At 38.6% G+C, this 26961-nt stretch overlaps 3 protein-coding genes across 4 annotated transcripts; 1 reads left to right on the top strand and 2 right to left on the bottom strand.

Annotated features, from left to right (window-relative positions):
* Window positions 1–478: 478 nt before the first annotated feature.
* tfpt (TCF3 (E2A) fusion partner) lies at window positions 479–4058 on the bottom strand. 2 transcript variants are annotated; one of them, XM_084726679.1, is made up of 7 exons: window positions 3853–4058; window positions 3048–3168; window positions 2619–2741; window positions 2085–2155; window positions 1932–2001; window positions 932–1090; window positions 479–723 (listed from the first exon to the last, which is right to left on the bottom strand). In XM_084726679.1, the coding sequence occupies exons 2-7, from the start codon at window positions 3147–3149 to the stop codon at window positions 649–651; spliced, it is 600 nt and encodes a 199-aa protein (XP_084582805.1). In that variant the 5' UTR covers window positions 3150–3168; window positions 3853–4058; the 3' UTR covers window positions 479–648. The 2 variants fall into 2 exon arrangements, with proteins under 2 accessions (XP_084582805.1, XP_084582804.1); XM_084726678.1 differs by having other exon boundaries at window positions 3048–3149; window positions 3853–4056.
* A 40-nt stretch (window positions 4059–4098) lies between these two features.
* Window positions 4099–6091, top strand: ndufa3 (NADH:ubiquinone oxidoreductase subunit A3). The gene is made up of 4 exons (XM_084726680.1): window positions 4099–4174; window positions 4433–4507; window positions 5714–5791; window positions 5906–6091. The coding sequence occupies exons 1-4, from the start codon at window positions 4132–4134 to the stop codon at window positions 5995–5997; spliced, it is 288 nt and encodes a 95-aa protein (XP_084582806.1). The 5' UTR covers window positions 4099–4131; the 3' UTR covers window positions 5998–6091.
* A 2886-nt stretch (window positions 6092–8977) lies between these two features.
* LOC146321495 (BAR/IMD domain-containing adapter protein 2) lies at window positions 8978–23559 on the bottom strand. Its single transcript, XM_084726681.1, has 15 exons — window positions 22965–23559; window positions 19552–19696; window positions 19369–19444; window positions 19200–19286; window positions 18548–18609; window positions 17489–17560; window positions 17096–17233; window positions 16364–16516; window positions 15268–15444; window positions 13828–14464; window positions 12434–12635; window positions 11961–12023; window positions 11342–11510; window positions 11180–11220; window positions 8978–9747 (listed from the first exon to the last, which is right to left on the bottom strand). Exons 2-15 carry the CDS (start codon window positions 19597–19599, stop codon window positions 9675–9677), a joined length of 1998 nt encoding a protein of 665 aa, XP_084582807.1. The 5' UTR covers window positions 19600–19696; window positions 22965–23559; the 3' UTR covers window positions 8978–9674.
* Between the last annotated feature and the right edge of the window lie 3402 nt (window positions 23560–26961).

A 26961-nucleotide genomic window follows, 5' to 3' on the forward strand; every position in this document is an offset into this window, starting at 1 on the left:
AAAAAAAAAAAAAAAATGTGATATATAACAGTCTGTAATACTTACACACTAATCATGAGTTTGCTTGCTGATATAAAATTATGAACCATGAAATCATTGATACTACTCAGGAATGTTTTGTTAAAGCTATTACAGGACCAATGTGTAGGGTTTAGTGGCATCTAGTGGTAAGCTTGCAGATTGCAAACATCTTATCTCACTCTCCCCTTTCAAGCATGTAGGAGTACCATGATTATGTACTAATAAAAACACACATATGAATATTATATTCCATTTCTGCCATATTTGGTCAATAAATCCCCATAAAACACACACTGGACCTTTAATAAGACATGTTTGCTGCCCTGCAATCATTGTATCTGGGTTTCCAGATATTTACCAGAATAAGGTCACCCAAGACATTGTGTACAGTTTGTGTCTTGTCATCATCTCTTAATCCAAATTATGACAAAAAATAATATATACATAACACATGTGCACCAGGAGGAGAACATTTCATTTTGCCTTACATGCATTCATTCCATTCACAATGTTCAAGTAAAATTACAAACAGTGCAAAAACTGGCTGAACAGAGGCAGCAAATCTACTGAACAATTTAAGGAACTGGGGGCTCCTTCATCATCATCATATCCAGGGCAGCTAAACAATCAGTGAGACAGAGAGGTCGGACTGGGCATTTCTCCAAACTGTGTCTCTGCCAACACTGAAATGTCTGGTTCAGTCTGGGGAAAGAAGCAGAAACTCCAGTGAACAGAAAATCAATTGTTGTACACTGTCAGATGTCTGAATGTTGACATTAAGGCGACCTATCTGCATTTCAAACCATCCGTTGATGCATCAACTACGACATAGAGCACATTATAAAAAACTGATCAATGTATCTGACATACTTGAATGGACAACAGCAGTCCAACAGGGTTCTTCACCTACCTGTTGGTCTTTATCTTTTTCTTGCCGTGGAATTCGGTGCCTCCTCTTCTTTGGTCCAGCAGTGTGATGCAAACCTGTGGAAGAAGTGGAACCAGACACACCGTTGAGCCGGTCATCCTCGATTCCAGCTGCAGCTTCTAAATGGGCTCCAGGCTCATCCTGAAACAAGAACAGAAAAAAATTAAAATCCAAAGGGCATGAAATGAGCTTGAGTATATTCAATTATTATGATGCATCAGACAATTCAGACTGGGCAACAGTCCTGGGACCCTTAGAGTACTGAAAGCCTCAGATTAACTGTGTTTGTGTGCATTGTTATCTAATTTTGTTTCATGGTCTTTTGTCAACATCTAGATTAAAGACCTTTAAGGAATAGTTCAGATTATTTGAGGTGAGGTTGTATGAGGTACTGTGTCTTTATTGGGTTTTGGTCATTTGAACTTAAATATAATATCAACTAAAGCAACTCTGTCTTGTATAGGGGTCCTAAATTAAAGACCATAATTATTTAAGTTAATATTGTGTTAATGTTTGTCCCAGGCCCTGTAACAGGTTAACTCACCTATGGTTCACTGCTATATTAAAACAAATGGATGGAGTCTTTCAGGTTTATTGTTCACCAAGTGGGTCATAACATAGATCAGCAGTTGGGACTGTTAAACACTAGATTCAAATAGATCACTTTTTGTTTAATTTTGCCATGACACTCCAAGTCTATTGCTCCTACACCAAATGGGGCCATTCACGCAAAGAACTAACACTAATATTACCATTTGTTCACATCTCTGACTGAAATGATTTTATCTCAGTGCAGACAGACACAGAAATGACCCACAACATCTCTACTAGACACAATTCATTGCATCCCACTTCTAATATCATGGCATTAAAGATAATTATTTGAGCTGTTTTCTAATTATTCAAAAACTGGGCTGATAAGTGTTTTCTTTTTGTTCTTTTAAATGTATTATCTAAAACCACCTGTCCATCTAATTCTCACCTCTAGAAGTATAGTGAGCTGGGCATTTCTGTAGTCGTCTCCATGAGCATCTAAAGTCTTCATGAGAAACCTGTAAGATAAACATAATATTTAGTTTTGCCATCAAGTTAGAAATATTTATCAAAAAATCTAAAGACATTGGAGCTACTCTACCGCCGCTCTTTCTTCAAGCGCCGTGTAATTCTTTGTACTTGGTGAAGGCGACCAAGAATCTTCTGATTCACCTGAAAAAGACACAGTTGGAACCGATTAGATACACCATCGTGCTTAGCTGATATGAGCTTTAAAAAGTAATATCACTATTAGTGCAATATCTGATTGTTGAAGTGGAATTTTAGGAATTTCTTTCCAGACCCATGTCACTTAATAAAACAATGAAGAAAAGCAACAGAATAATCAGAAATAATCACAGTCTTTAAGAATAAGTCATATTAGCTGTTTTGCAATTGCACCTATCACGCTACTATATTAACAACAGATCTTCTGAATGAAAATAGTGTTATTTAAAATTAGTGTTGGTTTGAAAAAAAAAACATAACTATATACATACAGGTAAATTACGTTAGAAACAAGAACTAAATGACAATAAACTCAAATATAACCTATATTCATATTTCACAAACCACACAGGCAGGAAGTGTGTGCAAAGTAACACACATACATGCATGCATGCAAGCCTGCACACACCTGTTCAATTTCTTTACACCTCCTGCTCAGAGCGAGATATTTCCTCTTATCAAGAGCTCTTCTCTCCTCATCCTCTTGTGCTGTACTCTCCAGCAGCTCATTGCCGCTGGGGCCCAGCTCCACCTGCAAAAAGCAACTCTTGTTTCTGTCTTGTGTTTGGCTGCGTGTATGATTTTGGTGTTGTGTTTCAAAAGGAACAGCTGCATTTATTTGCTTTGATCTGAAATACCTTACCATATCATTACAGCATCCATACATCAAATATTTTGGATCTTCTCCAGGTTTAGTAGCATTAAAAATGTATGTCACAGCTACAAAATAAGCTTTTGGCCATATGTACAATGCTCATAATGACCCTGTGGCACAGGAAGCACTGGCTAAGTGTTCCCATTTACTCACATTGCCGTTACTATTGATCATTAACATTACCTCTCCCGGTCCCAGCTCCACGCCACCAGGCTCCAGCTCTGCCTCCAGGATGTGTCCTCCAAACAGAGGAGGCAGAGCCAAACCAGAGAAATCCTCCATCATCTGGAAGAGAGAGGAGATTCTGTGTTTTTACAGAAACTTTTTATACATTAATGTATGCACATAGAGTATGGGTAGGTACAAAACTGAGCAGTCATTTTGATTATTGGTCAACTATGTGTAGGCCTATACATTCAAGTATTTTTGACTCCCATAACACACAATTAAATGGAAAAAATACAATAAGATGGCAGTAGACGTACAGCTAAAAAAAGGACAAAAAAGCTAAACAATAACATGTAAAAATAGTGCTGGGTAATTTATATATGTTATATTGGTATTGTGACATGGGGCTAGATATTGTCTTAGATTTTGGATATCGATATAGTGTGATATAGAGCAGAATAGACAATGAACAACAACATACAAAGTCTACTAGCCTACTGTTAACTTGTAAACTGTAAACAAGAATACATCGGTCCAAGGGTGAAGACAGCAAAGAGTGCTGGAATAAATTTGAATGACTAATGTCATAAATTACTTTGTATGCAAGAGGAAGGTATTAATGTTAGGTATATACATCTATACATTCCTGTAGAGTATATACAGCGCGTTTAGATTTAATGATAATTAAGATTTACAAAAGAAAAAAAACCCGACGTTTTATTGCGTACATTATTGAAAATAATCGTTACACAAAGCTCTAATATCATCATCGACAAACCATAACACGAAGCAACATGATATGAATCTACCCTGTACTTACATTTATGAATGAAAAGTCCCAAAACACTGGTGTCTGCTCAGCAGCAGCTGTGTGTGTCCTGTGGTTTTAAAACTCCACTACAAACTGTTGGTCTACTCCATTGACACAGATAACTTAGCATTAATTAATATCTTAATTAACTTTAACATATACCTAGCTTAAATCAAACGTAAAAGAAAACTAGAGCAATTCTTCTTTCACGTTCCTCGCTGTTGCTTCGCTTGTTTTTATGCGACGGGCGCAGAAATATTACGTTGGTTAGTAGTTACTACATTTCCCATGAACACCCGTTCTTTTGAAACTACACAAGACAACATGGCGGGTATGTGAATATTTACTCATCCTTTGTACATCTATTCGGGTAAATTAGCTCAATTAAAACCTCCAGACAGCATACATAAAATCATTTAATCGTCCAAAATGACGCTAAAGGGTTGTCGGAGTTACTTTATCACAATTATGTCCAATCGAAATAAAACGAAAAACATGACCTTGGATATGTTGCTAACGGTGGCTAACGTTAGCTAACCTTATGTTGCCTGTGAGCTTCGGAGGAATTAAACCTGTGTTTTGTCTGCAGGAATCGGAGCGTTCCTCAAGAATGCGTGGAACAAGGAACCTGTTATCCTTGCCTCCTGTGCTATTGGACTGCTGGGTCAGTATTAGCAGCTTCATACACTGAGCTCATGTCAGTGGTAGAAAGGGAACACAGTAGTGTACAACTTACTTATACTCCTGCATGGTTGTATAATAAGGTTAAACGGAAATATGTCGACATCACCACAGCTGTCCTCAATTTAGTCTCATTTAATTGAATATATAACTTCTGCGGGGACCAAAATTAGCACCAGCCAAACGCTGGTATGCATATAAGTGGCTGGTAAATTTGCATCACTCATCAGCTAAAAAGCATGTGTAATCTTTTGAGTGGCTAGAAAAATTTGAACATTCATTAGACATTTGACTGTAGCAACATATGTGCTCTGAAAACACACCATTTATTAGGGATGCAATGCTGTCAAAAACTGATAATGGCATAAAAAAATTATTAAATAAAGAATGAGTTGTGCACAGCATTTTGTAAATTATTTCATTTTTCCTCATAACACACAGTGCTTCTGCTTTCTTTCTTTAATAATATGAAAGAAACCAGCTATGACTAATGCATGTGCAAAAAACTGGTATGAATTGTCAAAGAATGTTTGAATTATGTGTAATTACAAAACAACCATGTAATGTCATGGTTGATATCTCCGCAGTCTGGTAATGGTATTGAGACATTTTTTACTACAGTATTCAGAGTATTGTTGCATCCTTACCATTAAGATCACCATTTATTATTTCTGCATTTGACCAAATTCTTTTCTAAATAATGTGGCTACTGGTTCTAAATTAATTTTAAGTTGATGTTAGCTAAAAGCTGCAACATGAGATCGAATCTACCTGAGCACATATATTATGTTACTATTGTTATGATTAGTTGGTAAAAATAACAGCAGAAGCACCGATGGAAAGTTGACCAATGTCTGAGCAAGTGATTAAAGGTCTGTAAATGTCTTGTGATATTCAAAATCCTTCAGTGGGCTGTTCTAAGGGTGAGGACCCAAAATGACCAAATGCTACCTCTTAACACCTTTTACTGTTTTGCCTTTTTTATCAATCAGCACCAGGGTATGTCAGGGGTCTGCTAGGAACTTATGCAAGCATATAAGAACCAATAACTTCATTCTAAAATTTGCAGTTCTAAAACTTTCTGTATGAGCTGAGATCATAACCAGTGTATTTCGCTCAACTGACCAATACAGACACACATATAATTAATATATTGTATGTAAGGTTAATTAAATCTTTTTTTCCTCAGGTTTTACTCTTCCACTCATCAGCCCCATCACAAAGTATACAGGAATGATCAATTCAGCCGTGCCATACAACTACCCAGGTAAACACTCTTCATTTCACAGCAGGTTGTGTTTGAGTGTCATAAAGCTCCAGATATTTCAGCCCCTGTTTAATCAAATTTCAAAGCTTTTTTTCCCTTTCTTTCCCGATGCAGTCCCTGTGCGAGATGATGGAAACATGCCTGATGTCCCAACTCATCCGTGTGACCCAAAAGGAAACAACTTGGAATGGCTTAAAAAGCTATAACTTCACAATTCTCACAATCAATGCTTGTGCTGTTCCTCTTGTTCATATGTGTCCGCAAATCTGTTCCACAATAAAGATGATCTATTTAATTCTACTTTTGTGCCATGATGTTTGGTTTGGATGCATTCAATGCATTTGGATCGATTGCATGTTTAAATACATTATAACATTACATTACTCTAATCGCCTTAGTTTAAGAAGGCTTGTTTATGTTTTGTGATGTGGACGTTGAATAAAAGTGTCAATGTTCTGCTTATATTTGTTGATCAAAATTGTAACTTCTCTATAATTTGCTTGACTCAGACTGAAATTTACCCTAAGACAAATGCTGGGGTGGATGACCAACACGTCAAGCACTCACAACAAATCAAATCTTTCTGTCAGAAAACATGACTGTATTAAGATTTCTGTTTGGTTTTCCAGAGCACATCATGAGAGTTTTGAAACTAAGCTTCAACACAACCTTGATCCTTCAGAAGAGGCTTAACTTGACAAAGCTGAAATCAGATTAACACAGTTTAAAAATGAATTCCTTGTTTCATAACATTTCATATTATTCTACTTTAATGAGTAAGAAAGGAAGCAGAACAAAATGTGGAGCCACTTCACAGCCGTTTTAACACCTGTGCTTGATTCTGTCTGTTATCCCCACAGACAGACACTTTGAATATATGTGATATTTTGCAATAATTCTGTAAATACACACTTGAAAACATTAAAAAAAATTGCTTTGGTTTAAAAGATACACAGACAAGTGGCCAGAGATTTCCTCAATAGAACTTTTATTTCACAACATGTCAATATTCAGTGTTTCAGGTAAAGAACGCCTTTCTCAGCAGTATTCATCATCATAATATAATATCTTCTGCAGTCACCTGGATTTCATGTCGATGCAATTCAGAGAACAGACTGACAGTCTGTTTATGTTGCCACATGTTTTGTACAGAGTCAAAGAACTGAGTAAAACGAGTGTGCAATGTTAAAATAATATTTCACTTTGGAAGAAGAGTTTTGGACTTGGGATAAATTTCTGTTCTGTTCCTACAACCAAGCAGTAACCAAATATCTTTGAGACATCTACACATATTCTTAATGTACACATATCCTGTAGGCTAGCTATAAATTTGTCTACTCATTTTGCCATACATTTCTTGTTGTTACATATTTATAATATTTATATTTTTAATAAACTTACCATGTATTTCTTACAACAAATTTCACACTCCAGATGTTTTTCTATGTTGTACATATACACTACTAAATTCCTCTTTATCAATAATTTCTACACCCACATACTTTTCAGTAATGCACTTTAAGGGCAAAATAATTTGTCTCATAATATTTTTCACTGTTGTTTGTACTTGCCCCAAAACTCAGTTCAGCAGTACAACAGCCACAGTTTACTGTGATTCAAAGATTTATAGGTTCAATATGTAAGAACCAGAGTATCAGGCTGTCAAGAAAACCACCTCTGTGTTGTTGGACCGTGAGCAAACTGGACACTACAACGATTCACTATCACCTCTGAGGTACAAAGTGGTATTACAAGACAGGATGGGCTGGGGCTAGCTGGTTAGCATGCTAACTTCAATGGATATCTCTGCAAAACTATAGGTAGAGATCTTAGACATAACATCAAAACTGTTATTTCTTCGCATTCTGTTGATAAGTTCAATTTATTTTTGAACATTTTGAACTAAAATTCTGACACATTGCCCCCATAAGTCTAGATGAATCAATATTCTCAGTTTAAAACACATTCAGACCTATGCATTCATAGTCATTCTGTGTTTCTTGTTCAGTTTGAAGATACACAGGCTTTTCACTGTTGGAGGTTTACTGCTTCTATAAAGTTAAAATGTTCTACCAAAGTGAAATATCGTTGTAAAGAGAAGTCAAATAACAGTCATACAATCACAATTGTTTTATGTATTATTTACAAGCATGAATAAGCATTAGCTCTACAGTTTTGCTGTCACCTTTATTAATGATGCAATACTACTCAGAGTAATAATATATGCTGTTAGAAATGATTTCCCCCAACGCCTGTGGCCGATATCTTTTATCTTCAAGGTGCTAAAAGATCACAGAAACTCAAGGCAGTTACAGGAGGAACATAAACCGCTTCAGTCTGCACAGTTTCACCTTTAAACCACAGTTTTCTAGAGGCAACAACAGAGCTACGCAGTATTACTTTGGATATCTCTAGTTTACCATAAACACTTGCTCAGACGCTGGTCAACTTCCCGTATGCTTTCTTCATCACTTTCATAGATACATTTCACCCATTAAAACTTAATCCTATCATTTGTCTTGGCTTTCACATCTCTCTTGAAGATTCTGCTCAGGTTGATTGGTAAACATGCAGCTACAATCAACTAGCCTAGATGTTGTCTAGCTTTAGATTTGGGACTGAAAAGGAATCAAGAAGACATCAAATCCAAAGACTAAGCACTCAAATCTCTCATTCTTAACCCTTTGAACCCTCCGCAACTTGCTACTTTCTAAAAAGAACACTTCTTTCAATAATAACAGTCCAAACGTTCAACTATTAACTGTCACAGTTGCGGTCATAAGCTTTTTCTGTTTCTTTGTGTTTTTTTTTTTTAGGACTTTGTGTTAAGTAAGTATTCCACTGAGAACGTCTCACTGAATTTGTTTTTATATTTTCAGTCCAGGCAAAGAGTTTAACTCTTCCAAAAATCTACATTCATAACACTAAGGAGTAACTTTACAGCAGCAGAATGTGTTGCGTTAACCGGCATAAACATAAGATAAAACTGACAGGGACTTGAACAGCATTGCCAACATTCAGTGATTTTAAGGTAAAAATGACACAAAAATAACTTCAATGTGCCAGTTTCATTAAATTATGCCAAGTCTCTCTCAACCAAATAACCATGTTTTAAAATAGAAAAGACACTTTGAATAAATTTAAAAGTTCATCATCATTGAAACCAAGAAAATTCAACAATCTGGCAGCTTTTCTAAAAAATATAATATTGTAATAGCACTTTTAGAGTAGGAGCCTGTCCTCTTCTCATAACACTTCATTACAATGAAAGTGAAAGTTCACAACCTGCTATTAGGAGCCAGTCCTTAGATCAGCCGAGCAAAGAGAACTGTGGCCCAAAAAAATAAACAAAAAGGTAGATTAAAGGTTATATTGAGAAAAAAAATTGCACTGTAAAACAGTAAGAGAAATAAGAGGCATCTTTCACAGGCAAGGAAAAACGTAAAAATGTTAGTTATTCTGGATGAGCGAGACTCCATATGTCAATGTCACACACTAATAGCCTAAGGTATTTCTTCTGTTTCAGAAAAACTAGATTTTATTCTAATGCTCTTCTTTCACTCAAACTTAATTTTCAGATATTATAGTGGTCTTGTTTCTACTTTTTTTTTCCTATTAACTACTTCAAAATTGAATGAATAGTGATTATATTTTTAAAAGATCAGCCTTCACATATTAACTTTTCATACTTTGATTTAAAAATGTTCTATACCTGCACATGAAACTGTATTCGATTAACTTGCAACAAATAACATCCAAAGTAAAGTACAATTTAAAAGAATCAAAATGAACCAATGAGCTGTTTTTCCAGGATTCAACCTGAGATTTGATGGACTGACAAACCACAGAGAACAGGACTGTTGCTGCTGTGGGAATAAAGCGCTCACTCAATGATGGGAGCCGAGCGATCGTTGGTGACAGTTTTTCTGAGTCGGACATGGGCAAATGGATTGAGCCTGAAAGGAGAAAACAATAAAAATGAAAGGTATGTCAGTCGCACATTACATAAACTGGACAGTAAAGGGGCGCTCCATCAAGTTTGTTTTGTACATGCATGTGGTGGTAAATTGGAAGAAACAGATAAAAAAAAAAAATAATAATAAGATTAGTAGTTTGCAAACAAAGCAAACCAAACACTGGCTCTAGATACAGTTTCATGTTCTTTCACATTTTGGCTGGTTTCATGGCCACCATACGTTCTCCTGCATGATCGGAAGGGGAGGGTGACAAAGAGCATTTGCAATCTGCAAGCTGGCACCTCCATGCCACTAAAGCCAACACACTGGTCCTTTAACATGTGGGATATGCCGATATTATTCAGGCTTTAGTAGCATCTGTAGGCACATAGTCTCTTGCCTGTTTATAGTGAGCTCTGTGTGTTGTAAACAAACCATGTAATGTGCAAGGCTGGGGTAAAGAATGAAAAGCCCACATTTGGTCGGGCGGAGAAACAACTATTTTTAAACATTGTGAAGATATCAGCAGGTTTTTGGATATGAACAAATATGCCATTTCAAGGAGGTGGTGGGACAAATTTATTTGAATGGAAAAAATACTTTTTAAATGTAAAATGGCTCAAGCAACTCCCTCCGTTCCATGTTTTCACAAAAAAGAGTATGTATGACTGCATGTAAATAGGAACATCAGTGGAATATTTATTTTTCATTAGCTATGTGAACAGCTTAGTATGATTTTTTTTTCAGAATAAGGGCAAAAATAGGAATTGTTTGTGCATGTAAACATAGTCACTGGCAACACTAGTGTGCTGATGTTTTCCAGGTATAATGGCTATCACCATCTTGGTTTAACATGAAACATGCTCTAATTGGCACAAGATCCAGAGTACAGCTGTGGCTGATAGGGATGTCATTAGTTTGCAGGTATTTGGTGATAGTAGATGAAAAGTCAGGGGACTGCCAAAATTATTCTAATTCATCCAAATAGGAAGGAAACACCTACACCAAGATTTTTTTTTAAAGGGCAACCTTTGGCGCCAGATGAAAAGTCAGGGGATCACCGAAGTCACTAAGCTGCCTTCCGATGATAAGAAATGTGCTCTTCACTTACAGTGAGGTAAGGCACAAATATAGTGCAGAGGGATGCAGGTATATGTCAAGTCTGTGTGACGCTGCTAGCTTGGCTAAAAAAGAATGGTTGAAATTGATGGTAAAGCTCCAAAATCAATGGCTGAACATTAGTCTCTTAAACTTGACATTCTTAATTTGTTTGTAGTAGCAGTAGTTGGTAAGTAAGTTCATAATGCAGACTCAAGTGTAAAATCCCTAAGTGATCAGTCACTTGAATAATAGTAAATTGACCTTTACATATACAATTGGTGGAATGCCCCTTTAATCACACGCAGAGCAACTTTGAATTGCTAAAAGTTACCTAGTTGGAGAAGGTGGTGGAGAGGCCAATTCTGTGGTGATCTGTAATGCAAAGAAAAGATAATATAAGCACCTGTGTCTCCTCCATTAACAGCGAGGGTCAGTTGGGAGAACACATACGCTGTAAATCTTGACCTTTTCCCAAAGGTTTCATGTTTCTGACCTTGTTGCTGTCGGCCATGCTGTAAGGGCGCGGGCGGAAGGTGCTGACCCTCTGGGGAGGAAGAGAGCGCTCCTCCTCCGATTCGGGCGTGAGGGCTGGGAACCCTGGAGACACCAGCTTGTCGAGCTGCCCTGTACTGGTGCTGTTAGCCTTAGATAAGAAGAGAGAGCTACAGGGGAGGTCACAGACAGTGAGGAAAGAATATACAAGAAGAAAGACAAAGGAAACATAATGAGAGCTGAGAGATGTAGGTTTTGTGTTAATTCATCAACAACGTTGTTGGTGTTGGAGAGCAAAGTGTCGGGGAAAGGGCAGTGGAAAGACAGAGAGGGCAAACAGTAAGTATCTTTCTGCAGTTTGTCTGTACATCTGGCATGAAAGATGTTTTGATTTTATTGAGAATACAGATGGAAAAGGGAAGGGTGTCATATTAGTTTTCGACATTAAAACGACCCCATTAAGTTTTCTGTGAGTCAACGAACATTATAACTTCCTACTTTTCAAAGTGCTTCTGATTGTAAAACAACTTTAGGGAAGTGAAGGAAATAATTCTGTCATTAACTGTCAAAGTTCGATAAGAACCTTAAAAGATTTCAGTGTTTATTTTTCTTTGACTTACCTCTCAAGTTGATCCATCTTACTGTGGTGTGGCTGAGTGTAGGAGAAAGGGAACCAGCCTTTCCTGTAAAGGAAATTGTGAGAGCTTCAAGCAGCAAGACAGTGGCGTATGTGTCTTATATTGTCTATAATTTTGGAACCTTGTGCCAGGAAAAAGCTTGCACACATGCACACAAAGGCATTCTACTTACAGTCAGCTAGAAAGGAGAACAAGGTATTCTGTATATATGTTTTTGATATCTCAAAATAAATCAAGTCAAGGATGAGTGGAAGTGATGTCCCTGACTTGTTTTGGTTATCACCTCACATTGACATTCCAGCCAGAACCAGCTTCATGCAGCCTTGTATGGCATTGAGATATCTCACAGTCTTCTAATTTTGTTCATTACAAAGATGCTAAACACTGAAAGGTCCTCTCTGGTTATGCAGCACATCATTCAGTGGTTTTGTTTGGTTCGGTTTGGTAAAACATACCGTCCAGTTCGTTCATTTTGACCATAGTGCCACCCATCTCTAGGCTCAGAGATGAGCAGGGTGATGTTGTCACCAGGCAGGAAGTGCAGTAAGCAAGCTGCGCCTCCTACACCACCACCCTCCGATGCTCCAGGAGTGTGAGCAAACATGGCTTCCACACGTGCAGGTCCAGATAAAGGTAGCATCCTGGGGAGACTGGAGCCTGGGTAGAGAAGAAAGACAAAATAAACTTATTATCTTTAAAAATGACATATTGCACCTGTCTTCATTGGTAAGGGTGTCCATCAGTCCCAAGTTGAATTCAAATTGGCATTCAATTGGCAGAGATTTGAAATGATGCGTGCATATTTTATATATTACTCTTTAGTTTTCACTCTCCTACAGCTGAATCCGACCGGCATTACATTACTGCTAATACTAATATTTCCTGCTCCTACTGGCTCACTTTGAAAGCAATTTTTGTCAGCAGATAAACTGTAAACAGGGAATAATGGAGAAAGAAGAAGCAGCCACAGTGAGCTGCAGCCAACAGGCTACACATCTCCAACTACTCAGCAAGGTAAGTAACTCCTTCAGCTCTGCCTTGCTGCTGTTGTCAAAATCTATTTATATAGTGCACAGCATGAAATAAGATTGAGGTTTTTGACCAAATTCTCTGTTAAACAGCATGAGTTTGTTTGGCTGCACTGTAAACTGGCAGTCTGGAAACCAGACAAATCTGCGAGTGATGTTTCATTTCCTCTGGCAAGTAGGTCTGGCCCCCATCCCATTCAGACAGATTTCCAGCTGTTCTGGATCTCTCTGTGCCAGTCACAATTGTATATTTAATATGGGGCGGGTTTGAAATGATGTAAGAGAGCAGAAGGTCACCGGTCCAGATTTGAAAAGTCACATGTCACATTTCAGGCGCATGTTCTAAGCTCACAAAACTTAGATCAAGTTGCTGTTACTGCATTTGCCTATTTCTCACCTCAAATGTTCTCAGAAACATATTTTAGTGTACTGTTCAGCTGTAATTTGAGAAAGTTTGCGAACAGGACTGCTCGAAAACAGACTGAGCACTGCCCCAAGTTGCATGTGTCGCTCAATGCTGTCTCACATTTCATTGCTCTGATTGGTTATAAGTCTATTCAAGTGGCAGAGGCGTTTTGGTCTGCACCCATTGATAACACCCCTTGGCAACTGAAAAGAGAGACTAATTTGCATTTGTGAATTAGTCTGGCGATTCCAGGCTAGTGAACAGATACACTAGTTACTTCTAGTTAGGTGCTCAGTGAGTGATTGTTCCACACTTGCTGTTGCTTCAGTAAACAGGGGTGCCACCAAATCAACAAGGACTAAAATCTTTAGGATTATAACTTTAGGAATGTGGATGGGGGCTCATCACATCTTACCCTGAAAGCCACCCAGCCTCATTTCACTAACAGGTCTCCTCGGCAGTGGAAGCGTTGCTGTTGCACTCATCTCACCGGCCTTCAACAGCCAGGGGTTATGTGACGGAGATGAAGCGTTACTCCCTCCTGGTCCCACCTGTTGGTGCAGTAACTGCACAGGAGTCATGGCCCTAGAGAGAGGAGCACTGTGGGGCAGCGGAGGACTGTGAGGAGCACTATGGGTGATGGGGAGGGTCATGCCCTGCAAGGAGCCGCTGGCCGGGGAGATCTGGTTGATCGACATCACTGTGGAGGGGATGAGGCACGGGGAGAGGTTGGATGTGTTGGTAGCCAGGAGGAGAGAGGTTTGCTGGCCCGAGCTGCTGGACGTGGTGGGAGTGGAAGCAGCTGGGCTGGCGCTGCCGCTGCTGTCAGGGACAGGGCTGGCTGACGCACTGAGGGGCGTGCTGGTGTGCTGAGGAGACGCTCCTCGTGATGAACCTCCAGCAGCTCCTCCAGCGGCAAGAGAGCGGAAAGTCTGGGGGGAGCCCTGAGGAGGACAGGTTTCACTCTGGGAGGAGGAGGGGAGTGAGCGTTGCTGCTGGGAGCGACTGGAGTCTCCATTCAACAGAGGAGGGACTTCCTGAACAGAGAGCCTCTGAAAAAACGACAGATACTGTTAACTAGTAGGAATGACTTTTTTTGTCCTTTTAAGTTTGCCTTAAACACCAACGACTTCTGACTTCATTTGAACTTCAGTTGATTGACTTGGAAGTAGGGCTGGGAGATATGACTTATAGGCAATATTTGATATCTTTAGGCTATGCTGCAATATGTTATATGTATCTTGATATACACATTTTCTCTAAAATAACACACTGCAAATTCTTAAGTAGTTTAAACACATGATTGAATCTTATTGAATATGATGCATGGCTGTAGCTTTAACTACCCAACAGTACATAAAGTAGCTAAAGGACAACCATAAACATCTACAGCAGAAAAATGCAACATATGGAAGGACTTGATATCCTCGCCTAGTTCTAAAAAAGTGCATGCACTAAAGAGATAGTCAGAGACAGAACAGATTTTGTCCCAGATCACATAAGAATGTATAGATTATACATCCATGATTTAACTGGCCTAGATACTGTCTTTAAAAATAAATAAGGGTTAGTGGTAAGAACCTTTACCATTAGCTTAAAGTTGCCACTGTTTTCAGTTCTCTAATGACTAGTTTAGGACTTAACGACTTTGTCCCACCTCTGCCAGGAACAACTAATAATAGATTTGTTTTGTGCTTGAGTTTATCCAGTGAGGTTTTGAAAGAGTTTCAAAATATCCACCTACTATTGAATCCTTCAGTGAAAACCAACCACAGCACAGCTGAGACTATGCACTGCAACTTCTAAAAAAGGTAAACCAAAGCATTTGGACCAGTATAAGTGAAGATGATCTGACCTGTTCTGGCTGAGCAGAGCCAATCTTGGTGTGGCGGAGAACCTCGGCTATCCCAGCGGCCCCCGAGGTTTGGGGCGCGGTGTGACGAAGCAGATTCAGAGCACGCTCCGGGAGTTTCGTGGGCTGAGAACATGACTGCTGCCAGGATGACAGTTTCTGGGATAGAAGCTCTCTCACCTGGGTTATTTTCAAAAGGAGAAAACCACAAGACAGTTAAACAAAAAGGCTGGAGTTATTTTTTAACTTTATTTTTAGTTAGTTTTGGGGTTTTTTTTTTTTGCTATTGTCCTGAAAATACTTCTTGACTTCCATACCCTGTCTGTGGCTCTCATTGCATTTAAACTTACTGAAAATGTAAATCTTTAAAAATGGGTCATCTGAGTTTCATTTTTGTAAAGAGTCTCACTACAACAGCTGGGCACTGTAGTTTTTAATATCTGTTGAGGAATATTTTCAGCTCTTCAGCAATTCTACTGAGTATGTGCAGCACCAGGACAAAACATGTGGGACTGATGCAAAATAACCTACAGCGCCTGTACATGAGTGTAGTTTATTTAATAGTGTGTTTTATTTGAACTGGGAAGTTGGAATTTCTGATTTCCCAGTTGGAAATTTCAACTGAAACGCCCCCTGAAGAGGAATTTCTGACCCGGAGAGTTGGAGGAACCTGACCTTAAAATCCAAGATGGCTACTCCGTGCATCAACAGCAGTAAAAGCTGTTTATTAGGACATCTAGTGAAATAAAAATATTTTTTTCCAACTTGATGAACTAGAATGTGGTCAACTTCGGCGTCACATCATTGCACGCGGGCCACATGTTCTACCAACTGAGCCACCGCGCCACCACCTCATGTGTTACATAGAACAAGTACTTTTTGGACAACAGGGAAAGTCTATGTCACAGAAGACAGACTTGTCAGTTGGATAAATTGATTGTTGATTGTAGTTGTTTCCTGGGACTTGAAGATAGTGAGAGGACAGACTTTAATTTGAACAATGAGACCAACTCCTGAAAGCATCCAGATTTAAGTATCTCAATGCAAGAACAATGAAATGTTGCCAAATTAAATACATAAGTAATTGTGAACAGATCACCTTAGAGTGGTAGTTGATGAGCAGTTTGGTAACACAACACTGTCTGTCCACCAGGAAGCAATATCGTCTCCTTTCCTCAGTGAGTGCAGATTTGTAACCCGTGGCAACCAGCGCGTCCAGCTCGCCTTGGCGGCGACTCATCAACTCCACAAACTGTCAAGCGAAAAGTCAAGCGAGAATTCACTGCGTACATCCTGTCATATGCACATACAGCCCCATGTTCACAGTCACACACACACAGTACTCAAAGACAGAGTGACCTTCAGTGCACATTGTAAGGAGAGAGAGGAACAACAGAGAGATCCGGAGAAATATGTGACATCATATCCTGTCTGCTGCACAATGATAACAAAATACAAATCTTTAAACACTCTCCTTTGCCCTGGTGACATTTTCTTAACCCACCCCCCACCCCTTTAATTTCTCATTTTCACCCTCCAAGTGACTAAACCCTTTCACCGTCTTATATCATTCATATTTCTTCCAGTGAAGGCTTGTGCACTAAGGTGCTTGTTTCCTGAAAAATCAGCTGAGGCAGATTGCTCTTTAATCTTATTCACACTGGCCTATTTCTCAAACAAACACTCACATAATTCTGCTTTTTAATCTGCTGTAATGCTGACTGAGATGTTTAGCACACATGTGTTTGAAGGATTTTTGTTCCTCAAATGAAAGAGGTCACTGTGTCTATAGATTGCATGTTTGCGCGTTTTTACTCCCTGCGTCACTGACCTGCATCTCTCTGTCGCCATATTTGTTTGGATGACGACTGCCCTGGCTCTTCCTGCGGAGTTTCTTCAGCTGGGACTGGCAGCGTTCGATAGACTCAGATTTAGACCTCCGCTCACTCTGGTACTTCTTTAGGGTGGCCTGAGAGGAAAGTCAGAAGATTTATTCTGTAAGCGTTGGATGAAACAGGTTTGATAGAACTAATATTTAAGATTTAAGTTTGATGATGCAAGGCTAGTATGTTTTAACCATTAATAAATGACATTTTACACAATTATTCTTATGTATTTTACAATCATTTATTCATTGATTTCCATTATTAAAATTAATTAACTAATTAATTGGGCAAAACTAAATAGAGTGAGTGAGTGGGCTTCAATTGACATGTTAACTTACTGTGAGGTATTTAATATCCAGCTCCAGCTTCTGCTCCAACTGGGCGAGCAGCTCAGAGTGAAACAGCTTTAACTGTTGATGAAAACATCCACGTGCAGCATTTTACACAATGTTTACAGACACTGCAACATCCACATGAAAGGCCTCTGCACAATTCATTAAAGGAAAATTAACCTTGCACTATTAAGAGTCTGAGCCCAGTTCCTGGCCCAATTGTATATTCTAAATATCATATGATATTTCAAAGGACCAGTGTGTTGGGTTTAGTGACATCTAGCAATAACGATGTAGATTACAACCAACTGAATACTTCACACCTCAGCCTCTTCTTTCAGGCGTGTAGGAGAACTTATGGTGGCTGTGAAAGTTGAAAAAAACACAAAAGGCCCTATCTAGAGCCAAGGTTTGGTTTGTCCATTCTGGCCTACTGTAGAAACTTGGTGGATCGACATGGTGGTCTCCATAGGTGTCATTTACAGTGGGTGCGCTGGGGACACATCCCTACTACTTTTTGAAATGGCTTTTATAAGATATGATTATGTTGTTGTTTTTTTTGGATGCTGATGTGGGTTTTATACCCAGTGTTTTTGGACTGTTGTCTCCTTGGTTCTTCCCTTTTGATATGCTAAATAAATTATATTTTGATGTCATTTTTTTTCCCTCTGTCCCACTGAAATGATCTACTTTGACCTCATACCAATCCCTCATTTACATAGCCTGAAATCGCACATGTTGAAGATGCTTTTCATCCCCATCACTTTTCAACACAAAGTGACACACTTGATGGCTCATTTTGAGGATTTCATTCTTTCAAAATCACAATGATTCTCATTTCCATGTGATTATACACTGATGACAATATACTCATTAATATTGTATTCCATTTCTGCCGATATTCTTCTAATAAATCCACATAAATCTTACACACTGGGCCTTGAAAATGGTTGCTAAAAATCTGAAAAAAACATGCATGCACATAAGTCTCCATGTACAATGTTCAACATTCAGCCAAATGATCACACTGTCATAATTTGTTGAATACTTTATACATAATCTTACCACATCTTCCAGCTGCACCTGAATCTGTCTGTGGACCTCGGCCATCTGAAACAGTGTGTCTCCTGTAAGGAGCAGTGAAGCACAGAACAACCGTGAAGGCAATCAGTAATATATATGATATTCAGATAATAAAAATAATCAGATGCAAAAACTACACTATCTGTGCTCTGATAACGGCAGTTCACAACATGATCAACATCATATATATAGTATATGGATGATACATCGGTAAAATGTCATGAAACTCTCTGTTTTAACACAGTTTCTCATGTACAAAGTGTTGGTCAGCTGTGAGTCCCTCCCTCGGTCACACAGCGCTGTAGTATGTGGTGGCTGGCATCTCGCCCTCCGACTCTCCTGCCTGCCTCCCCCGCTGTTTTCAGCATTACAATGAGATCATGTGGTGTTGTTAATCTCCCAACAATGACCCTTCTCTCTCCCTTTCCCTCTGTTCTCTCTGCTTCTCTCTCCACATTTCCTCATTCCCTCTTGTCTTCATCTCCTCCCTCACCGACACACGCTGCAGACTATTTGCAACTTCTCTCCAGCTGTCACGTCGACTCTCTTCACTTTATTAGGTGCCACTGCCAATTTATTTTTATTTTCTCCCCAAGCCCCGGTCCCTCTCCGCCAGCCGCCCACACTCACTCACCCAGCTCTTTGGAGCCTTGGCTGTCGCTTGCCAGTTCTCCCAGTTTCACCAGAGCATCAAAGTAGCCTTTGGCAGCCACAGTTACTCCTGAAGAAGAGAGGAGAACATGTCAGGGAAACATACCCTGTTCAGTGATTCAGTAACCTCACTTAACCTGTGCTTGACTAACCTGTCAGGGCTTTTTCATAGTGTTTCCCCATGGTCACGAAGTTCTTCAGACTGGGGTTGAACTGGTCCAGAATGCCCTGTTGGCAACAATACACACAAATAACAGGACATTTCAAGCCATGTCACTGCACGATCATTAACAGGTTCACTAGAAAAGACAGACAAATGCACAGTAGAGTCGTACCTTGTAGACATTTTCTGTCATCTTGTTGACCTCTTCTGTTCGAGACATTTTTATTCTTTCAGTTATGTCCTGCCACTATGAACGTTCGTATTATCTTTTCCTCTTCTTGCTCAGGTTCCTAAGCTTTACAGAAACCAGCAACCCCCTACAAGAGAAAAGACAAAGAAAAAATACAGCACAGTGAGTAATAAATATCACAATGACTCAGTGATGACTTAAAACAATTACTTAAAAGTTAACCCCAAAACTTGAGGAGAAAACTCAAATCCAGGACTTTTTACGTCCACTTCCACAGAGGCAAGATATCAAAGCACTTATTTGTATTTGTCTGCACTGGAACTGAAACAATCAGAGTTTCTGCAGATTTCAACAAGTTACATTTAAGACTTTTTAGGACCATTTTAAGACTGAATGTGAATGTAATTTAAGACCCACTTCACATCTATACTGGCAAAAAAGTAAGCGCAGTTAGTAAGTTAGTGCTTATTGTTTCAATGATGGTTTCATTTTGTAGTTGTTACAGCATGATCAATACAACTTTTCCCAAAAACACATTTAAAAGCAAGACTGAAGTTAAATTCAACTTTATAAAAGTAATGTTAACTTTATAATTCAATTCTTAAGACCTGTAAATTTATATTTAAGACATTTTAAGGCATAAAATTCAGATTTTTAGATTTTAGACTTTAGACTATTTCTAACTTTATTTGAATAACAAATGTCAACATTCATTGCTTCTAGCTTCTCTTATGTGCTGCTTTTCTTTGTCATAAATCATACTAAATTGAACATTTTTGGGTTTAGGATAGATTGTTGGATAAAACAAGGAATTAGAACTGAATTAGACTGAACAACAATCTGTTCTCAACTATTCAGTAGGTCTGCAACTCCCAATTATTTTCATTATCAGTTAATCTGCTGATTATTTTCATGATTAATCGATTAATCATTTAGTCTATAAAATGTCAAAAAAGGTAAAAAATGCTCATTATAGTTTCCAAGAGCTCAAAGTGATGTCTTTAAATTGGTTCTTTTGTCCAACAAACAGTCCAAATCTCAAAGACTCTTCATTTACGTTCATAAATAACAAAGAAAAGCAGCAAATCCTCACATTTCAGAAGCTGGAACAAGCAACTGTTTGACATTTTTGCTTCAAAAATAACTGAAACAATCAATTATCAAAATCGTTGCTGACTAGTTTTATTTGGAGGGACGAATCGATTAATCGTTGCAGCTTATAACTCAGTGCTGTTGTTCTCTTTATGATGGACTGAAAGTGTGAAATTTAATTCAGCTAGAGGACTTCTGAGGCCACTGAATCATCACAACAAGAGCTGAGGATGTCAGACTGCCGTGCGTTCTTGTCTGAGGGCAGCTGCAATGTTATTTTCACATGGATCTCCTCTGAGTCTCAGCTGCCAGTTTCTTCATTATCGCCTCACAACATTGCAGCAACCCAAATATTTCTCCTAGATTTGAGTGCCAGACGAGTTATACCATTTCAGATAAGAACAATGGGCTCCTCCAGTCCGAGTCACAGGTGTCAGAGCACTGAATAAACATGCGACAACAATGTTTCCTCCGCAGAGAGGACGATCAAGGGGGGACTGGTCCAGGGTCAAAGGATTTCCAGTCTGGATTTAATGGCAAAATACTCACTCGTTTTCCCTGTGCAGCCCTCCTTTGTTATCACAGCAAAGATTACAGAGAAAACGTTGACCCAGATCAACTAATGGTATATGACACAAAGAAAACATTTCCAGACTCTTGCTCATTAAGGCCACCCTGGTGCAGTCTGTAATTTGTCAGAGGAGCTGTAACAGTCTGCTGCTCTGCAGCAACTTTGTCTTTCTTATTTAGTCTGAAGGACTTTATAATTTGTGCAGTCATTAAAATAATAAAGTGAAATATTGAAGCTAGATTTAACATTTATGTGCGTATATTCTCAGCTCAGTGTGGTTTAATTCTAAGAAATAAAGTGTTGTTTGTTTCAGGATGCAACAGGAACAGTCTGCAGGTGGTGGGGACACTGATACAGAAGGTGCATTCATGTGGTTTGGCCTCTTTAAATTTCCTCAAATGGTTTGGAAGCAAACATTGAACAAATAACATTGAAAATGCAATGATTACTAGAATAAATGATTAGTCAAGCACCAGAAAAATAATCTGCATAAACATTTATTTGTTTGAGTCCTGTTTTAAGCAGAAACGTTAAAAAATATCTATCAAAGGTACATTTAAGTGTTTTACTCCTTTAAATTTCTTCAAATGATTTAGAAGCAGACATTCAAAAAAGTCTTAATGCAAAGATTACTTGAGTCGATGATAAGTAAATGAACAGTAAAACAGTCTGCAACTATTTCGATAATCAGTGAAAATCAATGATAATCAATGATAATTATGACTTTTCCATTGTGAGAATTTGCTGTTTTTCCTTGTTTTAAATGGCAGCGAAGTAAATATCTTTGGGTTTTGGACAAATGGTTGGCACAAAACAAACAATTGAAGAAATTGTTCATTATTTTCCAACATTTTATAGCTGCAGGCTGCAGACATAATGTTACCACAAACATTTAATCCTAATAGAGCTGCACGATTAATTGAAATATTATTGTAATCATGTCAGTGCAATAGCCAAATTGTAGAAGCGCAGATTTTTTGATTAAGGAAAAATGTGTGGAAAACAGCATTATCATGAAGTACTGCAGTGCTGCAGAGATGCCCTGGCCTCCAAATCTTGTTGTCCAGATGTACATGTTTGTTTGGTACAGACCCCAACAAATATCACATCATCATGATTTTAAGAGTTTTCTATGAAAATTAAAATTGTTGAGAAAAAAGATAATTCCCACTAATCATATCATAATCACAATATCTGTCAGAATTAATGGTAATATGATTTTACCATATTTTGCAGCCTTAATTTACCGAAAGTGATTCAACAAAAAGGAGAAATGTGTTTAAAGGTTTCATGCAAGATTTCTAAATTATTGTGCATTTTGGTTGCATTGAAAGTCCTGTTTTAAGGTGAAATGCTTTCAGATATTCATGCATCTACATCTTGCATTTAAGGTAAATTAATAATATAACATTGCAGCATTGTGTTGAAGAAAAGGCTAAATGAGCCTTTTCTTCAACACCATCTCCTCTCAGCTATTTCACAATATTCTGAAGGCAAATGCAAAATAACAAAAAAAATGCCAAGTAACATACACCAAGCCTGCCTTTAAAAATAAATAAGTTAGATAACCACAAATTTCTCCCGAGCAACAAATGCATTCTGCCATTTGCCCACACAGTGCAGCTGTATCACAGCTACCTGTTGATCCCAAACTCTCAGCTCCACTTCCATTTGTAAAACAGTGACAAAATAAATCAGCTACTTAATAATAATAAAAAAAAAAGTTACATACCTTTTCAGATCTCATTGTGGGAAACGATAAAGGCTTCCTGCGCGTCTTTGAGTGTTAAATGAACAGTACAACACCCCCTCTTTTCTTCCTATTAGACTACTTTCCCTCTCCGTTAGTTAGTGGGGGGTTGTTTCATCCAGCAGGGCACTAAATCTCAGCTCCCCTCCACCCCTTTTTCACATGGCCCTCTCCTCTCCTCTTTTTTCCTCCCCTCTTCTCTCTCTCTCTCTTTCTTTCTCACACACACACACACACACACTTTCCCTCTGCCTCTCTTTACTCCCAGGAATCGGGGTCAGATATTTGGTGCCGTTCAGTACCTCTCCTCATTACTGAGCCGATTACCGACATGCCTTCACGCCCGCAAAAAACAACCGGCCAGAGAACAGCACCGACCGACAGACAAACCCCCGCCCAGTACAACCAGCAGCTCCCTGCCTGCCGTTGGAAACCCACAGTCAGCCTCCCATTCTGTGTCTGGCTCTCTCTGTCTCTCTCTCTGTCACTCGGGCAGAATAACAATGAGCCAACGGGACCTCCTCTGAATGGGAGCAGGAGGAGAATAATGACTTGAACTTTTTAAGCCACAGCACAGCACAGGCCTATCACTGGCCTACATACACCCGGACCAGCGTGCTCCTGCTCCCCCGTTCACAGAGGGGGGACACAGGAGGAGGAGGAGGAGGAGGAGGAGGCCCCTGCATGGACCCTTCATCTGCTGCAATAAACTGCTGGGAAGATTAAAGGTTAATGCAAGAAGGAAAGGTCCTTTAGAGGAGAGTTTAAAGTGGTAAGAAAAGTCCCCAAGGAGTTTAGGGTCAGCTGTTGGAATTTAATTAAGTACATCTACTCAAGTACTGCACTTAAAGGGGAAATTCTGCACTTTTCACGTGGATGTCAGTGTGTGCTTTACTGACCAATAAAGCTGAGATCTAATGCTGCAAAATCTGTCGTTCTTCCTGCATCAGTGATATCACAGTGATGTAGCTGGCCTTGAGGAAAAATAACACGCTTTTCCTTCTTGGATCTCTAGTTTCTGACCCTGGGTAGCCAGGGGGCATATTAGATTAGAGTATTTTTTGCCACCTAATGCTATTTTCTGGCCAAAAATGTGATAGCTAAGGTGGTGATAACATGGCAACATGGGCATGGGAGTCACAAGCTTGTCTGCCGTGCATCCTGTTACATGTAGGCACTGCTGGCATGGCTCTGCAAGAAGGAAAACTCAATTTCTATGATCAATACAGCTCACACTGAGGAATTTATTACCTCAAATGACTACATTTACCATCTACATTGATTTGACATCCACATGAAAAGGGCAGGATTTTCCTTGCAACTTCGGTTTTGAGGTACTTGTACTTTATTTGAGTATTTCCATTTTAGGTTAGGCTACTTTATATTTCTACTCCATTATAATAGGCCACACCTTTTAGCCCATTTTACGTATTTTGTTACCAGTTACTAAATTCACATTTTTAATACAAAATATAAACCAACTAATAAATTAGGACATATATATAGTTTTTAGAATAAGCTACGTGAAAGTGGAAAAAATTACTTCCACTTTTTATTACAACATTTAAGTGTTGAACACACCAAGAGCTAGAATCCAATAGTCTAATATAAAACTGCATGCTTTCTGGAGCATACTGCAGAAAAATACTTCTTCTTTTGGTAATTTCAGTAAAATTTGATGGTAAGACTTTTGTTCTTTTACTGAAGTAAGATTTTGAATAAAAGGATCAAACTGGTGTTTCAAAGCTGTCTCTAAAGCGGCAGGAATAAAAATCTAGGAGGGAAACACTGAAACCTTTATATATGTTAATAAGTTAATTTATATTAATATATTATAAGTAGTCAAAGTGTGTTTAATTGTTTAATTCAAGAATTTTCAAAAACACTGATCTGCTGGGTGAATGAGTAAGAAAATTGTAAAAATTTATACAAAAATCATGACCTCAGTGTTCTCAATGGTAACTACAGCCTGTACTTCTATTATATATTACAATATACTTCTACTTCATTACATGTCAGAGGGAATTATTGTACTTTTTATTGCACTTTAATCATTTTAAAGCTGCTTTGCAGACTCAGATGGATAAAATGAGGATATAAAACATGTTAGTTATTCAGTAAATTCAATTACCAAACAGTATGTGGAGAACTCTTTGGCTCTGCTTTGATCATTTGTCGTATACAAATGAAAGAAAAAAAAAACCCTTAAACAATGAGTTTCTATCACACAGGAATTGTGCAGTAAAATCTAAACATTGCACTAAAAGAGACAAAAGTATTAAGGCATAATTTATCATTTATAATTCAGAGTTAAAGTGTTAATTGTGATGGGTGGTTTTCAGAGAAATCCATATACTCCCTATACTGCTGGCTAGTCTGAACTCTAACAATAATAATATTCTATTACTGCATTATATGATTTGGATGTAAATCCAATCAGTAAATGAAAAGAAGTACTTGCTAGATAACTGTAAGCCAGTATTCCCAACTAAAATGTGTAGTGGTCTCAAAATACTTGTTTTGCTTGTTTTCGACTAAGTGTCAGTGCTTTGCAGAATAGGGCTGTGTGTGTGTGTGTGTGTGTGTTTCACAGCTACTCTTAATTTTTTTTTCCAGTGACATGAAAATCACCTTAGAAAACATGACATTACAGGTGTCTGTCTGAAGATGTTGTGTTGCAGTTTCATTTTTTCCCCAGGTGGTGGTGACAGTGTGACATCACCTCTTGCAGTATTTCCCTTGTATGAGACCAAACAGTTTGGTGCAACAAGCGCAGACTGTAGAGTCACACTGTGCTACAACAGTAAAACTGTCTCTAAGACCAGGAGGATATTCATAATCACAAACATATGCTTTTCTAAGCTAATGTTATTTATAATATCCATAATTTTACACAGTTTTGAATAAAGCAGATAAATGGAACCTTCAGCACAGATACCATGTAAAGCATCTTCTCTTCAGGTGTGACTTTACAGTCTTCACAGTCCAGACCTTACCTCATCACTGTACCATTTCACCTCTTCACACTCTCAGAAACGCTACGGGCGCTAACAGATTAGTGATCAAGTCAAACCCAGATCAGAAAGCAGATCAAATTATCTTTATTCAGCAACATGCTGTCCAGGACCATCATCTCTCTGTTCAGTAGACAAGCGTCACCTCGTTCCGTCATCAGCGCAGCCTCCAGTTTTCCTGTGGGGTTCTGGGTCACTTTGTTCAGTGTTGAGGGGGAACATTGGAGCGTCTGTGGTCTCGTGTCCTTGGACCTGAGCCGTAAAGCTGTTTGTGTCGGCTCGCTTCCTCAGGCCCTAATTCACACGCACTAAGGAGATTGACAGACAGCAGAACTCTGCTCACACTGACCTATTAAACAATAAAGATGACTTAAAAACATCTCCGACATCTCAACACTGTGTATCTCTCTCCCGTCATGTTATCTGTCAGGGGCTCACTGAATACTCTGAAACAGGTCATGTGTTGCCTGAGTATAAAACACTCAGTTGATCTTTACTACACGTTTATCCTTGGGCTGTGTCCAAATGTGTCACATACGGTACAAACAAACTGCCCAGGAGACAAAGACAGGCGTCAAAGCTCACATTAGTGTGGACACAAGAAGGGATAACACCCTCTGAGTAGTAAAAATCTGTCCAAAACATAGCCTAAAAGTATGTGAGTTCTGTAAATGCCAAAGTTTGGCAACAACTATGCTCTTCTAGAAGCACACTGATGAAGCAAAAATGACTGTCCCTTGTTAAAAATAGTAAAATCATGCCGATCTCCCTATTAGAGGTAAAGTCTTACATAAGTAGTAGCATTAAAATATACTTTATGTACCAAACAACCCATTTCAGAGTCATATACATACAGTATATGTCACTGAATTATAATTATTGTTGCATTCATGTGTTAATGACTTTAATGTTGCTGCTGGTAAAGCTGGAGCTAGTTTCAACTACTTTAAATACCATTGTATGGC

Source organism: Lutjanus erythropterus, chromosome 9 (genome assembly GCF_056507025.1).
Source record: "Lutjanus erythropterus isolate fLutEry1 chromosome 9, fLutEry1.hap2, whole genome shotgun sequence".
In the NCBI taxonomy this organism is placed as follows: domain Eukaryota; kingdom Metazoa; phylum Chordata; class Actinopteri; order Lutjaniformes; family Lutjanidae; genus Lutjanus; species Lutjanus erythropterus.

Excerpts from the sequence above, each read along its gene's own strand:
- ndufa3 (XM_084726680.1), top strand. The coding sequence starts at position 4,132 with ATGAACACCCGTTCTTTTGAAACTACACAAGACAACATGGCGG. Across the intron at positions 4,175-4,432 it reads TACACAAGACAACATGGCGG|GAATCGGAGCGTTCCTCAAG; the intron begins GTATGTGAATAT and ends TTTTGTCTGCAG. Across the intron at positions 4,508-5,713 it reads CTGTGCTATTGGACTGCTGG|GTTTTACTCTTCCACTCATC; the intron begins GTCAGTATTAGC and ends TTTTTTCCTCAG.
- tfpt (XM_084726679.1), bottom strand. The coding sequence starts at position 3,149 with ATGATGGAGGATTTCTCTGGTTTGGCTCTGCCTCCTCTGTTTGGAGGA. Across the intron at positions 2,156-2,618 it reads GGTGTAAAGAAATTGAACAG|GTGAATCAGAAGATTCTTGG; the intron begins GTGTGTGCAGGC and ends TGTCTTTTTCAG. Across the intron at positions 1,091-1,931 it reads AGCTCACTATACTTCTAGAG|GATGAGCCTGGAGCCCATTT; the intron begins GTGAGAATTAGA and ends TTCTTGTTTCAG.
- LOC146321495 (XM_084726681.1), bottom strand. The coding sequence starts at position 19,599 with ATGTCTCGAACAGAAGAGGTCAACAAGATGACAGAAAATGTCTACAAG. Across the intron at positions 17,561-18,547 it reads AGGTGCAGCTGGAAGATGTG|TTAAAGCTGTTTCACTCTGA; the intron begins GTAAGATTATGT and ends TTTCATCAACAG. Across the intron at positions 12,024-12,433 it reads CAAAATGAACGAACTGGACG|GAAAGGCTGGTTCCCTTTCT; the intron begins GTATGTTTTACC and ends TTTCCTTTACAG.